Below are 14988 nucleotides of genomic sequence, written 5' to 3' on the forward strand. Positions count from 1 at the left end.
GTAGAAACGCTATTCAGGTTTACTTTTCAGGAAGGGAGGCCATGTTCTGTGAGGGGGTCCGATTTCCAGGCTGTTTGGATGCAAACGGTCTTCCTAACAGCCGAGTTTTCCAGGCAGATGGATTAACACAGGTCCCAGAGTTCAGGCAGGTGTAGACGGGAGACTCCTGGCTATTAGCATTTGTGGTGGCCATGCCCAAGGAATTGACCACGAGGAACCGCGTTGAGGCAGAGTTTCTCCAGCAATTACCCTAATGCAGCTAGAGACGGACGTGTCGCCACTGCATCAGCACCAAGGCACGCTTGCGCACGGCCACAAAGAATATCTAGTCACGCGTCCATAGCGTGGTGGGGTGGTCGTCTTTTCCAGGAGACGAGCCCTTTTGACAATGTGGACATGCTTTGTAATGTCACAACCTAACCTTGATGCTAGTTAAAGTTAAGACTTCGTTTCTCCCCCCTTGCCCCAGATTATTGATTGACCTTTGATATAGTTTGTTAGTGTGATGGGAAAGGTCCCTGGAACATAATGTCCACATTTGCATGTTTTAAGGGCATTTTTTTTATTACATATTAAATACAATAAATCTAGATTCAGATTATTTATGCATCGCAAGGTGCTCTTGTTTAAAGAAGCCAATGGCCGAAACGTTAGTACAAGTTGCTGCCATTGAGGGACTTTCATTTTAGGAAATGTGGCCAAATGCAGCACTAATACTTCCTACATATTGCATGCATTCAATCCTAGTAAATGGTCAGAACAGCAGTAGCGTATGTCAGAATTTTATTTGACAATGGTCAGCAAGCTATGCAAGTTCCAGCAATCACAGCCGTCATCAATAGCCACTCCCGTCGAGCACCACAGCCCGGCTCCTGCGCCTCCTGACGGCAATGGCAGCAGACAGGAGCGCAACGACTGCTGTGCCAATGACGAGGAGAACGGACAGAGTCCCAGCCGAGGCCCACGATGAGGAGGGAGCCTCCAGCAGCAGCAGAGCAGCGTCGTTAACAGGAGCTTCTTCAAAGAGCACGGGGCCCTGCAGCGACACCACGTGCTTTCCTACCACGCTGGAAGCGTCAGAGACAGCGTTGCGCTCTGGAGAAACAAGAACAATCGGTTGATGACCACTGGCCCATACAAAAGGACACCATTTGCTTCAGGTGAAGTTCCTCAGAAAAATCAAACGAGTAGGTTATTAATGGCATGCCACGGCTTGTCAAAAACTAGTCTGCAAAGTCAGTGAACGTGATCTAAATAAGAAAAACATAGCAACATTACCACCAACAATGAAAACCCCTTTGTCATCTTGGCAAAGGGTTACTCTGCGAGTCTTTTCTAGGAAAAGAAGCGCAAGATATTAAATAGAGGTTGCATTGGTGCTCACTGTAGCGCCTGGTCTGTCCACACTGCCGATTGCACTCGGTGATGAAGTTGGGGCTGGAGCTGTCGCACACCAGGATAGAGCAGTGTAGGTACACCTGTGGCAGACAGAATGCATCGCGCCAGTAAGTAAAGTTTGACATGTATTAGGTAGTCCTTCTGCCCTCTTCAGTTGTATAAAGTACATGTTATCCCTCCATGAGAACCTGGTTTTAAAGTGGAAATAATCAGGCACTCACGAGGTCACGGGTGGTGCTGCGGTCAGAGTTCATGAAGGCGAAGGCCTGGAGTGCCAGACGCTTGTAGTGAGAAGGCAGTGGCAGGTCAGCGACACCAGGGAAGAACACACTGCAACAAGGAGACTGCACGGGGCAGCTGCACATGCAAAAAAGTGCCGTTTACCCTTAAGCCAACGCAAGTGTCATGCATTGGATTGAATGCACGTATCTTTATTGAAATCTGCACGCGAGGATTAAGGTCAGCTTTACACAGTCAAGACATGTTCCCGATGAGCCAGGCAGCCCAAATGCCAATTTGCAGTGCATCTGTGCGATGCAACCATCACTGCATGTAGCCGGCCTTGTACAAACCACCAGCTCTGGGAGGCAGAGGGTGGCTGTGTTAACATTCAGAACATCAACCCAAGGAGCATTGTGGCCATCGACATTTTGGATGGCACTGCAATCTTGTTTAAACGACGCCAGTACACAAGCCGTTGTCATTTAAAAAAGGACGTAATTAGCACAACTCTGCTTACGTGGGGGATTAAAAAAAAGACAACCAATGCCTCGAACCAGGTTACCTCTGCAGGCCCTGCTGTGGCAGTGAGAGGGTTTAGCGCGAACTACCCCGCCCAGCCTCACCCATCTGTCACAAGCTTCCACTGCGTGGGGTCGGTGTCAACTGCCGTGGGCGTGGCCCAGCAGTCCTTCAGGAAGAGCACCAGTGTGGGGTCAGAGCGGTGCAGCAGTGATGCCTGCACGTAGAGCGGCGTTCCCAGAAGCGTTACCAGCGGGTACTGCCAGGGCTGGTACGGCGTGGTGTAGGAGTTGTCTGGCAGAGTGCGGACATGGTTCACAAGGAATTTGGATTAGAGGCGTAAAAGTCCTGTTTAGAGAGCACATTAGATAAGGCAAAGCACAAATCCTCCAAAACGTGTGCATTACTTTTGAATTGAACCAGGGCACAAGATCAACATTTTCCTGGCATAGAAACCATGGTTGATATTTCATTTGTATTTTCAAAATAAATTGTCACCCTCACCTCCGATTAGCATGGTTGGCAAAATACGGTGTATACAACGGCATCTCTAAATGACTGTAGATGTTGTAAGGGGCACGGTTTCACACGGAGGGGTGGGAATCAGGTGCTAAAAGTTGGCCAAGTTCTAGTCCCATTTAGGCAATTAGTAACCAATGAAGCTATTGGCAACCATTCGTTCATGCAAATGTGACCTGGACAAATGAGGCCAAAAAAGCAGTCCAATTTTGCTTTAAACAATGCCCTCAAGGAGACCGTTATGGTTGATAGTTTGTGCAAACAGACGCATTTGGTAGAGCCATGGGAATTAAGGGTCTTGTCATCCCTTTCAATGTTGACCCCACACTAACATGGTTTCAGCTGGTAGCTGCTAGATTCAAAACCTCAGCAGAAATTAGCATTTGAAGTTACACGTCGTACCATGGAGAATGTGCAAGGCGTTCTAGTTCACTTGTGGCTATGAACTCTGTTAGCAGGTTCACAATACTCTGGCCGCGCAGCCTAGCATGTCATCCGTTTGTTGCAGTGGTTTGCAATTCAAGTCGAGCAGCCCTGCCGATTAATGCTGCAGATGCATCCAAAAATCTCATGCAGCCTGCAATCGGTGGACATTAAACCAGGGTCGAGCTCCATCTCAGCATTGGATAAAATAAGCTCGAGCCAGAGCTAATACGGAGAAAACGGACCCAAGTCTTTCCTGGGTAGAGCGACATCACAACCTGTGTTCCCTAACGTGGCATTTGTTTGCTCCGAGGTGCATGGTGTGGGAGAGGGTAGCACTCACCAGTGAAGACCTGGAGCAGCAGGGAGAGGGGTCCAGTGGCAGTGGCTGGAGGTGGTGGTGGGAGAGTGCTCACCTGCACTCCAAGCTGCAGGTCGCCACTTCCAAGGAAGCGGCATTGAAGAACCATCCTGGTAAACAGACACCACCCGCCAAAGGCATGCACCACGCCCTCACGGCAGAAAGATTGCAGGGCGTTTTGCAGACGTACCAGTGAAGGGACCCACCTTGGTTAACACCGTGTTTACATTAGCCATAAACCACATTTCTACTTCTTCGGGAGACGTTAAAGATCCTGTGACAAAGACAAGATGACCTTGTGCGTTGAATGTCCCAATTTGAAAATTAAATCGTTCAATATGGAAGCTCAGATTGGTCATGGTTCTGCAAATATTTAATGTCGCAGGGACAGTGGCGGGGGTGGGTCTCCTCTGCAAGACTCGTGCTTGACCCTCATGAGCAGAGCACTTGCAGAGGGGTGGTGGCAGTGCTTACTTGTATGTGGACGACTTGGTGATTGCGACGTTTCCATCGACGCAGAGCTCCCGCTCAGAGGCCAACAGTAACTCGTACACGAGCTCTTGCCCACTCCACTGGACACAAAAAGTAGGTCACACAAAACGATAATGCCATCGAGTGATCAAGCAGAAGCATGATACCTGGTATTATCCAAGAGTCGAGATGGCTCAAAATGAGATATTATGATCCCCATAAATTCTGCTTGGCACTCGATTCATTTGACACTCAATCATAAAGGGACCCTGCTGTTCTTTAGAAACTCGTGCATTATTGTGCTCTGCACATCAAGGAGTTGTGCATCGTGAAGGGTCTGATGCAGCACGCGCCATCGTGTCTGTTCACCCATTTGATCTGGCACGTGGTGTTGTGTAATATACAAATAAACGTGCTTCTAAATGCACACACCTTAATAGATGGCATTCAATTAACAAACGTATTCTGTAGCGTCTTTCGTCTCGGAGATCATTTGCCCACCAATGTTTTAAATAGCTTGCTTGGATGGAAAAGTGTTCGAGAAAGTATGTCCTACAATTGATAAAATGTGTAGTTTAAGAAAATAGTTTAAATATTTGTTCCTTGTAAGTATGTTAGGTTTCGTTGAAATTGTTTCTAAAATACGTGAAATTGATTATTGTAAGATAATAAATCATAAAACATCAAGTTTGTAATCTACAGTTGGCTGGCTCAAACATGGGCTGCATTTTTTACGAAAACAAGCCAGCTGGTTCAAACATTCAATACAAAAATGTTCCTTTAAGTCGGTGTGTTTAATTTGTTTTGATAGCATGGTAAAAATATTAAAGTTAAGGTGTTCTCCCTTTCCATAAGTTTGTGATTTTCATGGAGAGGTATGTACTTTTTCAGGTTCACAATTCTGCAAGACTTCCTGGAGCAATGATACTGAAAAATGTCGAATTGGTTCGATTTCTAATTTGTTCTGAGGAAATCTAACGTAACACATATCCATTAAGATAGCGACTCTATGGACAAAGCGACTATTTTTGGCTCGCTACGTCATTCCCTTACCGAGTTGCCAAAATCGACCTTACCTATAAGTGGGTTAAAGGCCAATACAGTGTTAGCACGTGATATATTACTCACAATTACCCCCACAGTGTTACCACGTTATACATTACTCATAATACCCCTACAGTGGTATCACGCGACATATTACTCACAATACACCCACAAGTGTTACAAAGTACCAAGACCTATGCAAAGTACTTGCGATAGTCTTCAGCAATGAATTAGCTATGATTGATATGGCCGCATCTAACTTGAAGGGACCACATTTTCCTGGTCCGACAGAGTTTGATGAACCTGGACACAACGCAAAACCAGACCCACGTTGGTGGTAGAAGTTTCGATATTTTTCGTAAGCTTGCCAAAAAAACCATCTCGACATGTCCATTCCCAAATCGTAAGTGGACGCACACTAGTGCAACGGATTGTCCACCTGGAAAATATTTCGTTCGGCGAGGGCTGTTTCCCAGACCAGTGTAAAATAATGAATGCAACACCCCTTTAAAATGTTGGCTTGAGCCATAGTGATCCCACCAACTAGTGCCCCATCCCACAGGTGATAAGTCGAGGGTCAGAGTGCATGTGAAGTAGTTTCTTGGCAATGTTGCTGCAACAGGCAGATTCAACCCATTGCACTATTGATCTACCCGAAGTTATATAGAACGGAGGTAGCTTAACTAAAGAGCCCCAGTTAGGTCTCCAAGATCTTATATGACTGGATCACACGATATTTTGACACCATTGCACGAGGGCTACTAAAATCAGGCTTCCAAGGTTCGGTTTATCCAGTACGGCACTGGGGTGGATTGTCTCATAACTATATGGTCGATCAATTTATCAAGCTAGATGACGGCCATTACTTAGTTGGCGGACTACAAGAATCAATTCTCGGGCCCCTACCATTTTAAAGCATAGGTCTTTGTTTGCCAATATCATATTATCGCATGACAAAGTGCCATATGCCGACGATACACCGCAGTGAAGTCAATATTTGATATGGAGCCTCAGGAATATTGTAGATACACTAGCAGTGCACGAAACAGATGAATCGAGAAAACTATAAAAGGTTCTGCAGGTTGACATTGGAAAACCATTTGTGGGATGAACAGGCGTGGCAGACGCCAACTCCAAGATTGTTTGATACTCTTTTAGAGCCTTGGGCACCATACAACCCAAAAAGTTCAATTAACACCTTATGCAAAATATAGTCAGGTCCTGACATTTTTCATATCAGGCTCTACAACATACTAGACCATCATTGAGTCGTCACAGCCAAGTGGCATATAGCATCGTATCGACAAGGCGTGACTATTGCACTTCTCCATCTTACAGATCATCTGGTAGAAACATTATCACGCTGAAAAATGTACGAAGCGCTTTGGTACGTGTAGTTATGGTACTGCAAAATCCAACCAAATCCTTCCAGTGCTTGCCGTTCTGTACTCCCTTTCGGTTAATAAGTGAATTTTAATTCGATTAATTTATGCTCTATTGCGACGTTTACCTGTGGCTACCAGAAGCATGACCATCAACCAGAACACCAAATTATGTCTGCAAGAATTGATTGTTCTCATTTGCGCAAGTCAAATCCTGTGCAATTAGCAAAATGTGCAAGCCACGACTAAGGAAAACATGGCAGCGAGTACATTACTGCATCAGGCACAAGTCAACTCGACCAGGAGTGAAGGCGTTGGGATTGTTCACTGAAGGTTTTAGAATCGAATTCCGGATACCATAGTCATGAAATGAATTGCATTAAAGGGCAACCTTAATGACTGCACAAATTGGCACACGACATGTTCCCATGTGGTGCATTTAATCCCATTTCCCAGTTGGCATGAAGGTACGTCAATGCTATGAAGATTCAGGCATGCCGAACCAGTCGCTGGGTTTCATCATGGTCACTGCACCACAAGTTACCCATTTAACTACATCAGGATGGGGGCAGGGCAAAGCAGAGTACAGGAGCGCAGTACCTGCACAGTGGCACCACACGCTGCCATGGGTACATCAAAGACTGCAAGGTCTGCAGACACCAGCACAGGGCTGCACTGCGCACCGCTACCGCCAGTCAGGTGCACGGTGCTCAAGTCCAGCGGTGGAGACGTTAGGTTCCGAGACACAGGCACGACAAAGCGCCCATCTGTGGTGCACACTGTGTGGAGCATGGTGGGAGGGTATGGGAGAGTTCGGTGAATCACGAAAGATGCCCCATGTAACCCGTGGTGATGCAAAAAGTTCAAAAACCAGCACAGCAGGATGCAACTGTGCACCAACATAGAACCTCACAGCAAGAGTATAGTTCAGGTAAAGAATTATGGAACTTCCGTTGAATAAGCTACATACCAGCTTCACTGTAGAAGCAGCGGCGTAGAGTGGTGTCGTAGCAGCAGCCACTCTGTGCACAGACGTCCGCGCTCAGCACACTCTGCACAGAGTTGCATGGGAAGTTCCTGCTCTGACCAGAGCACGTGGCGATCTCTAACAACAGCAGGAGCACAACAGGTGATCGTACAAAAACCCACGTACTTAAATAAGTCATCGTTTGAGCCACGTGTCAAGTATGTGAATGAGTGTTACTTGGCACATGACCAAATCACTCGGGCAATGCACCCAATCTCGGAAGCGGAGCAGGGTTGTGTATAGCAAAGATAGGCAAACACCGTGCTCACTGGCTGTAAAGGCTATAGCAGTGCAGCACAGTTAGTTGCATTGCAGGTCAGTGCCACTCAACCTTTGCCAACGAGGAGCAGCGTCGTGAAGCATTGTCAATTTAACCCTCAAGACCCAGGGGCAGCACCAACCAGCAGTGCATTAGGCAAACGCGTTCATATGGTGCAACCATTGCAATTGCCCATTGGGGGAAAGTGCATCGAAAAGGATTCAAAACAGCAAGTTTGTCCAGTAAAAGCCAAGGGCATGAAACGCACTTGCAGGAAATGCAAAAGCACCAGGAGAGATGATCTAGGTCGATACAAAAGGCAGCCGTTGACCCAGACCAATTCTATAGCACCAAGTCATAGGCAGTGCAGTCTGTACGTCCGATTAGCAGAGTCAATGATACTGACCTCCGGCCCTCGCCGATCTTAGGTTCTCAGGGCAGTCGATGGTGAAAGCCCAGACGTGTCCATTTAGTCCCTGCCGCAACTCCACCTGGACCTTCCTTCTGCCGTCCTGGTGAAATCAGCAGCCCTCAAATCGGACTCGGGGCCAGCGCTCCACGAAGGCTCAAACAAGTCAGTAGATTTGTTAGTGCATTATAAATGTTTGTGCGAGGCCAGGTTAATGACAAGTAAGACTGTCGATAGGAAACCCGTCACCACCTGCCAGCCAGACAAAGATAGGCAGACCGCACGTGGGGGTTGCATTCCTGGGTCCGTAATCACTTTCCCAGGTTAACCGTTGTTATTGTACAAACGGACGCTGCCCTGCTCTCTACGCGTGTAATACACTTTCCATATTTACCTTTCCCCAAAACCTCCATTGCTCTTCCTACAAACCACAGCACACAAATTATCACCCTTCACACGGGCATCACGATCCTTGGGCAGATAGCTCATTAGGTGTCAACGACACATTTATTATTTATTTTAACTTTCATGTTTTCTGCAAGCAACCTCAATTAGTGCACATCTTTCTGCACAAAGCTCGTATGTTGGTTAGGTCTTCAACTTACATTTTGCTGTTATACACCATACATGTCCAAGTTCGCCCTGTGTGCAATATTTTTCTTACATCTACGTTGGTCTCTTAGAGGCCAGCTTGGATAGTGACCTTTTGTAGTAATACATAGTGCCGTTTATTCTATACCTGGCATCAAACTGGTCCGATTCCATTCTTTGCATCGAATAGTATTGCGAAAGCTGCATCCATTGGCAGGCGTGAAATACACTGAAAGATTGTTTTCGTGTATTGTGATATAAACAACAGTTAACCGTTTACATAGTGCCTCTATCAAGGTGGCCACTTGGTGACATGGTCGTCTGGATGGCAAATCTTTACCGTTACGCACAGGTGGAGACCACTTATGCTAGAGATAATAATGATGGGACGGAGACTAAAGACAAGAAAGCAATGCAATGAAACTAGGACATGAGCAATAAAAGATACTTACTAATGGTTGGGAGAGTAATGTAGCAACATGGCATAACAGTGAGCAAGAAGACAAACCAAGGTAAACTGGTAAAAAGACGATGGCAAGATCTTGATAACAAGACAGATGGAATGAGCATGGCATCGATTGTACGGGAATACCAGTCAAGAGAAAGAGCTGCTGTATAAACCAGAAACAAAGTAGCTACCACCGAGGAATGATCGAATTCATAACATCTTAAGAAAAAATAGAAAAGGCAATAAAACCCATCTGAAAACAAATTCCAGAGTGGACGGTACGAGCTAAAACAAAGATTAAATCTTGGAAACTTTAAAAATGCACGAGCCAAGCAAATGTGGAGGGAAAATAACACGGTAGACAAAATCCAATTTGATTAAGGCCAGAAAACATCGTTGGCACGTGATAGCTGAACGGTTATGGATTGCAAAACATCAAATTCGCTACTATCACATCAGCCCCAGCGGGTACTAGTATCGACGCAAGTCACAACGGTCTCCTCGTGTTCACCTCCACGTGCACGTGGCAGGCATCACCAGCAGCGGTGAAGTGGAGCCCAGCACCGTCCCTCGCGATGGAGAAGCCGCACGCCCCCTGCAAAGACTCCACATCCACGGCCTCATTCCGCACCGCTGGACACAAGAACAAAGTTAGAAAAACCTTCGTTTGGATGGCTTGTACACCACAAGTTAATGTAGGCAGTGTGACTGCAAGGAGAACAATGGATGGTGTCAGTGTCAGCTCGAATAGGAAGTCTCCACAGTACCAGGAACGTCTTTAGGACACAGGATCCTCAAGACTCTGCTGGAATCACGGTACTCCCAAAACCTTCACAACGACCTTGTCTAATAGTTGCTAGCAAATAAGGCTGCGTGTCAGATTTCGCGACAAGATCTCCCAAGTAGTCAACTGAGGACTCAGGTGGGAAATGCAGACGATGCGAGTAGAGAACCAGAATCTGACAGGAGTCACCAGGTTCAGTTTACAACGAAAGTCGTCACCTTGCATGAAATGTTCCAATGAAACGAAGAGCCCATTGCACAGACACGCACAATGTGGCATTGATGAATAAGGGAATAACCCATCTAGTAAAAACACGCAATTATCCTATGGAAGAATAAGATAACATTTGATTCTTGTCATCTGCTGCATTAGACTATTTGAAATGAACCCCGAAGCCAAATCATTACCATGCTTCGAATCCCAGATTCTTAAATGTTCCATTGTTCATGTGAATTACATTTCACAACGCAGAATGTACCAAGAAACCTAAACAGCGACACCATAGAAGAGAAACTGCAGAGGTAAGAGCACATCGAAAACAAAGCAGTTGGGACCAAACAAGTGGCCAGATAATTTCAGTCCAGAAGCAATTTGATCGTATCCTTGAGAAGCTCCATGTAAAGTCACCATACAATGGATCAAGATGCTTAATTATTTCATCACGATTGAAGTGAACGCTCGTGGACTCACTCCGTACAAAGACACGGTAATCGTTGTCAGAGGAGCTGCTCCATCCCACAGAGAAACCCAGAGTGGAGGAGAGGCATTGCTTCAGCAGACCTGGGGGAGGCAGTTCAGAAGTTGGACAGGTCAACTACACCTTATGGAAAAATTGAAAAAAACAGCCCGTGCCGGTTGCTGGCTGGGCGCACATCAGTCCCTTCACTTGTCTGTGCACACAAGTCTGTAAGGTGCTGCGTTGTTCTAATTTGGCGCAAATTCCAAAAGGTCACGTGCACGACCCGACAGTATGAACCTCACACCAGAGATCGTCAACCTGCAGCTTCGAAGCCGCAGGTTGAAACATGGCTCATGATGTTTTGTTCATGGACGCCCCGCATTAGACTCTTGAAATTGTAGTGGAAAGTTTCCAAGGTAGATCCTAATATATGCAAATTATCAACACGCGTGCACAGTTCGCCGTTACTACAATAGAAAGGAACTAGGCCATGACGATTTTGCCACGTGAGTGGTACGTATAGGTCGTGTGCGGTCAAACGGCGTACAATTGACTGTTTTAAGTAAAGTTGGAAGAGCCGTGCCAATCAGTCACAAGCCACATTTTTCGAAAGCGTTATTATCGTTAAAAGGAACGTGCATGGGAGCGTTAATGTCCCCGAACAACCCCTTTCCAATGCACTGGGGGACTTAATCATCCCCATGGCGGCCTCGTGCCCAGCAGCAGTGACGTCGGGTCACGTGACTGCTGCAGCGCACAACAAAGTCACCCCCCCCCCCCTCTTCGTCCAGGCAGCGCTCTCGTGGGCTACTCATGTCACCGGTCGCGTCTTCCAAGTCACCGAAACGCCGCCATTCTAGTTTTGCACACGGCAGTGTCTGTACACACGAGGTGGTATTGAGAGAATGGGCGATGTGGTTTGTCACGTGGCTATGGCAGCAGCAGCAGCGCCCCCTTACCACTCGGCTCCCCCAGCGTCCGCGGTCCCAGCGACTGGCGAAGCCTCGCGAGGACGGAGCCCAGGCAGAGGAAGCTGCGGTGGGGGGGGGGGGGGCACGAGAAACGTGACCGCCAAGACGAGAGCTCGCAGGGGAAGGAGGGAGGCAAACACCGCCCCCCCAAAAAATGAAGTGGCCAGTGGCGATTTTAGGGAGCACCTATTCAAGGCCACCACGGTGCACGATGGAGTTGGCGTGAACAGCGCCACGCAAAGCCACCTTTGGAACCCCTGCCACCCACAAATGGTGCACGCGAGACATTTCAGGACCGCATTTTTATCTTAATGCATTGAATGGACTTTGTATTTATTTACAATAATGTATAATAGTGTATTGCTCTTTGCTTTGTTTTACCATTTGTTGTTTCAGTGCATGTAATAGCAGAGATTAGGGATTAATAAAGTGCAACCATAACCACAATCATATAAACATAAATATATTTTACAGCAATATATGGGGTGGGGGGGGACATTTTCAGCATATTTGAATATTGGGGGAGATATGTCCCCCCCAATATACATTACAACTACGCCCTTGGCCCTCTTATAAAAACGTACACAAGCCTTGATTAACCAGAGCTGTTGAGACACCACTAAAACCCGCCACCACTAAAACCCGCCACCACTAAAACCCGCCACCACTAAAAGCCGCCACCACTAAATGCCGCCACCACTAAAAGCCGCCACCACTAAAAGCCGCCACCACTAAAAGCCGCCACCACTAAAAGCCGCCACCACTAAAAGCCGCCACCACTAAAAGCCGCCACCACTAAAAGCCGCCACCACTAAAAGCCGCCACCACTAAAAGCCGCCACCACTAAAAGCCGCCACCACTAAAAGCCGCCACCACTAAAAGCCGCCACCACTAAAAGCCGCCACCACTAAAAGCCGCCACCACTAAAAGCCGCCACCACTAAAAGCCGCCACCACTAAAAGCCGCCACCACTAAAAGCCGCCACCACTAAAAGCCGCCACCACTAAAAGCCGCCACCACTAAAAGCCGCCACCACTAAAAGCCGCCACCACTAAAAGCCGCCACCACTAAAAGCCGCCACCACTAAAAGCCGCCACCACTAAAAGCCGCCACCACTAAAAGCCGCCACCACTAAAAGCCGCCACCACTAAAAGCCGCCACCACTAAAAGCCGCCACCACTAAAAGCCGCCACCACTAAAAGCCGCCACCACGCTCCTCAGGCCTCCTCACCTGGTCAGGAGCAGTAGAAGAACTCGCAGGTTCGCCATCGTTAAACAAATCGGCTGCGTCGCCTCCCTTCGCCCACGGCACCCCCTTTTATATTGAGAGCCCTCAGCGATCCCGATCCAGATTAGATCAGAGCCACCCACGCATTGTCTCATCAGCGAGATTTTATCAGAACATATCCACCCACGCATTGTCTCATCAGCGAAATTTTATCAGAACATATCCACCCACGCATTGTCTCATCAGCGAGATTTTATCAGAGCAGATCCACTCACTCATTGTCACATCGGTAGATGTTTGCTCGATGTCGGCACAAGTGCATGGGTGAGAGCTGCACCGCAATCACGCAGCACGTACGCAGGAGTTAATTGGCTCATTACTGAAACCGAATGAGCCCGCGCGCAGATAAAAGCCACGAGTCGGGACAGTGGCTGCGTTGGCTCTGCTGGTGCCGTGCTAAGTCTCGGTTTTTGTTGTCCTTGCGATGGAGACTACGAGGGCTTTGTTCGCGGTCTTGGGGTTGTTATGTCTTGCCTCTGGTAAGTGGAGTTTGGTCGAAATATGCACTTACGAACTTGTTTTTTGTCGTTCTATGCAACTACCGTGTTGCCTGATAAGAACACCATAATATACCCGTACTAACAATGGGTTTGCTAATGTGGCGTGGTGGTTAATTCACTGTTCCATATACCTGAACACCAATTTGCGTCCCGGTAATGTTAACATCGGCGACAAGTGTCTAGACCTGGGCTTTGCCCTAATTCAGCCCGTACTGATCTGTATGGTCAAACTGACGACAGCAGTGTGCAAGACTTGATCCAATAGTGGATTGCCAAAACGTATTCTTAACCTGTCTTAACGCGTGTATTAAGTTACTGAGGTGCTACTGGGGAATTCGAACCCTAGTATTCGCAGCTCCGTGTGGATGATTGTGACTGCGAGTTTCTGAGACTTTCTACGGCTTCACTGACCACCTGTGTCACTGTTTGGGTAACTCTCGCGCCTCGTCCCGTGTGGCACTGCCAGCTACAGTGGCCACCTCCGCCACGGTGAGTGTGGTGTGTGACGAGGCGACGCTCACGCTGACCGTGAGCAGGGACCTGTTCGGCACGGGTCACCTGGCCCAGGCGAGTGACCTGTCCCTGGGGGTGCCAGCCTGCCCCGTCACTGGGAGCGACGCCCTTGCTGGGACGGTGACGTTCCTCTACGCACTGGAAAGCTGTGGCAGCAGCCTCCAGGTAACTGGCTGCTAATGCTGCTGTAACATAATCTTCGCAATCCAACTGCTTTATTTTTTTGGCCGAGTGTAGATGCATAAGAACTACAATTCCGCATTCGAGTCGAGCCAGACTTCTTCAATAACAGCGGGGTGTATTGCTTTGAAGTCCCCTTGGTATTTGTAGATCGGTCATTGTATTATTATAAGGTCTGTTCTGGATGATCAGTCGTTCATTAGAGCGTTTTTATTCTCCCATTCTACATCAGGAATCTGCATTTGCCATGGTTTGTGTGGATGTGTTTTTTTTTATGGTGAACATGAGCTAGGTAAATTATTTAAACCAAGGAACTGCTGCATTGGGTCTTTCAAGTTGTTTGAACTTTTATTTTATTCCAATAGTATCTCACTGGGTAATAAATCCCACGTCTTCCTCTCTTCTTAGATGAGTGCAGAGCTGCTGTCTTACGAGAACTACCTCTACTACCGCCCCACGTCTAACACGGGCATTATCCGCACAAACTACGTCGCCGTGCCGGTCGTTTGCCGCTATCCCAGGCGAGTTGACCAACAGTCTCTTGTTGAAAATTGCTTAATTTTGATCTCCAGCTAAACTTCTTGCTATTCTACCTCTGGCGTTAAAACTCCGTGCCTTTTTCTTATTGTTTAGCTTTGCAAGGCCTGAATTGCAATAAAGCCAAAATTACAGCGATTTAATCCACGCATGGAAAGTCTCCCTGTGCAGTCTGTCATGGTTTTTGGTGCAAAATTTACTGATGCGTACACAGCAATCGCCTGTGTCGTGGCCTGCCTAAAACATCCTGCCTTGCACGTATCCACGCCTGAAGTGGTGCATGCATTGCATACTGTGTGAACCACGGTCCCCTTAATTCTACTCCATTGCATAGCATTCTTTGCACCAAGTCTCGTACTTGCTCTTATTTGGTCCTCATCGGTTATACTTCTTGCACTTTGCGATGGTAAATATACTCTGAAAATATGGTTATGTATATCTTCGCTTGTCTATTTTTTGCAAG

At 47.4% G+C, this 14988-nt stretch overlaps 2 protein-coding genes across 2 annotated transcripts; one reads left to right on the forward strand and one right to left on the reverse strand.

The window, feature by feature from the left end:
- Positions 1-766: 766 nt before the first annotated feature.
- On the reverse strand, positions 767-11602 carry LOC142907435 (zona pellucida sperm-binding protein 4-like). The gene is made up of 12 exons (XM_076056928.1): positions 11496-11602; positions 10548-10637; positions 9585-9706; positions 8032-8137; positions 7310-7444; positions 6940-7118; positions 3917-4014; positions 3425-3552; positions 2244-2433; positions 1620-1755; positions 1385-1478; positions 767-1095 (listed from the first exon to the last, which is right to left on the reverse strand). Exons 6-12 carry the CDS (start codon positions 6964-6966, stop codon positions 836-838), a joined length of 933 nt encoding a protein of 310 aa, XP_075913043.1. The 5' UTR covers positions 6967-7118; positions 7310-7444; positions 8032-8137; positions 9585-9706; positions 10548-10637; positions 11496-11602; the 3' UTR covers positions 767-835.
- Positions 11603-13141: 1539 nt separating this feature from the next.
- Positions 13142-14663, forward strand: LOC142907437 (zona pellucida sperm-binding protein 3-like). Its single transcript, XM_076056930.1, has 3 exons — positions 13142-13274; positions 13762-13973; positions 14397-14663. Exons 1-3 carry the CDS (start codon positions 13220-13222, stop codon positions 14562-14564), a joined length of 435 nt encoding a protein of 144 aa, XP_075913045.1. The 5' UTR covers positions 13142-13219; the 3' UTR covers positions 14565-14663.
- The last annotated feature ends 325 nt before the right edge of the window (positions 14664-14988 follow it).

The sequence above is a fragment of the Petromyzon marinus genome, chromosome 79 (genome assembly GCF_048934315.1).
Source record: "Petromyzon marinus isolate PM22_M1 ecotype Great Lakes invasive population chromosome 79, UKy_Petmar_22M1.pri1.0, whole genome shotgun sequence".
Taxonomy (NCBI): Eukaryota; Metazoa; Chordata; class Hyperoartia; order Petromyzontiformes; family Petromyzontidae; genus Petromyzon; species Petromyzon marinus.

Coding starts and splice junctions, on each gene's coding strand:
- LOC142907435 (XM_076056928.1), bottom strand. CDS start 6,966: ATGGCAGCGTGTGGTGCCACTGTGCAG. Junction 4,015..6,939: donor CGTGTGGTGCCACTGTGCAG/GTACTGCGCTCC, acceptor TTTTGTGTCCAG/TGGAGTGGGCAAGAGCTCGT. Junction 1,756..2,243: donor TGGAAGCTTGTGACAGATGG/GTGAGGCTGGGC, acceptor TTGCATGTGCAG/CTGCCCCGTGCAGTCTCCTT.
- LOC142907437 (XM_076056930.1), top strand. CDS start 13,220: ATGGAGACTACGAGGGCTTTGTTCGCGGTCTTGGGGTTGTTATGTCTT. Junction 13,275..13,761: donor GTTGTTATGTCTTGCCTCTG/GTAAGTGGAGTT, acceptor TGGCACTGCCAG/CTACAGTGGCCACCTCCGCC. Junction 13,974..14,396: donor GCTGTGGCAGCAGCCTCCAG/GTAACTGGCTGC, acceptor CTCTCTTCTTAG/ATGAGTGCAGAGCTGCTGTC.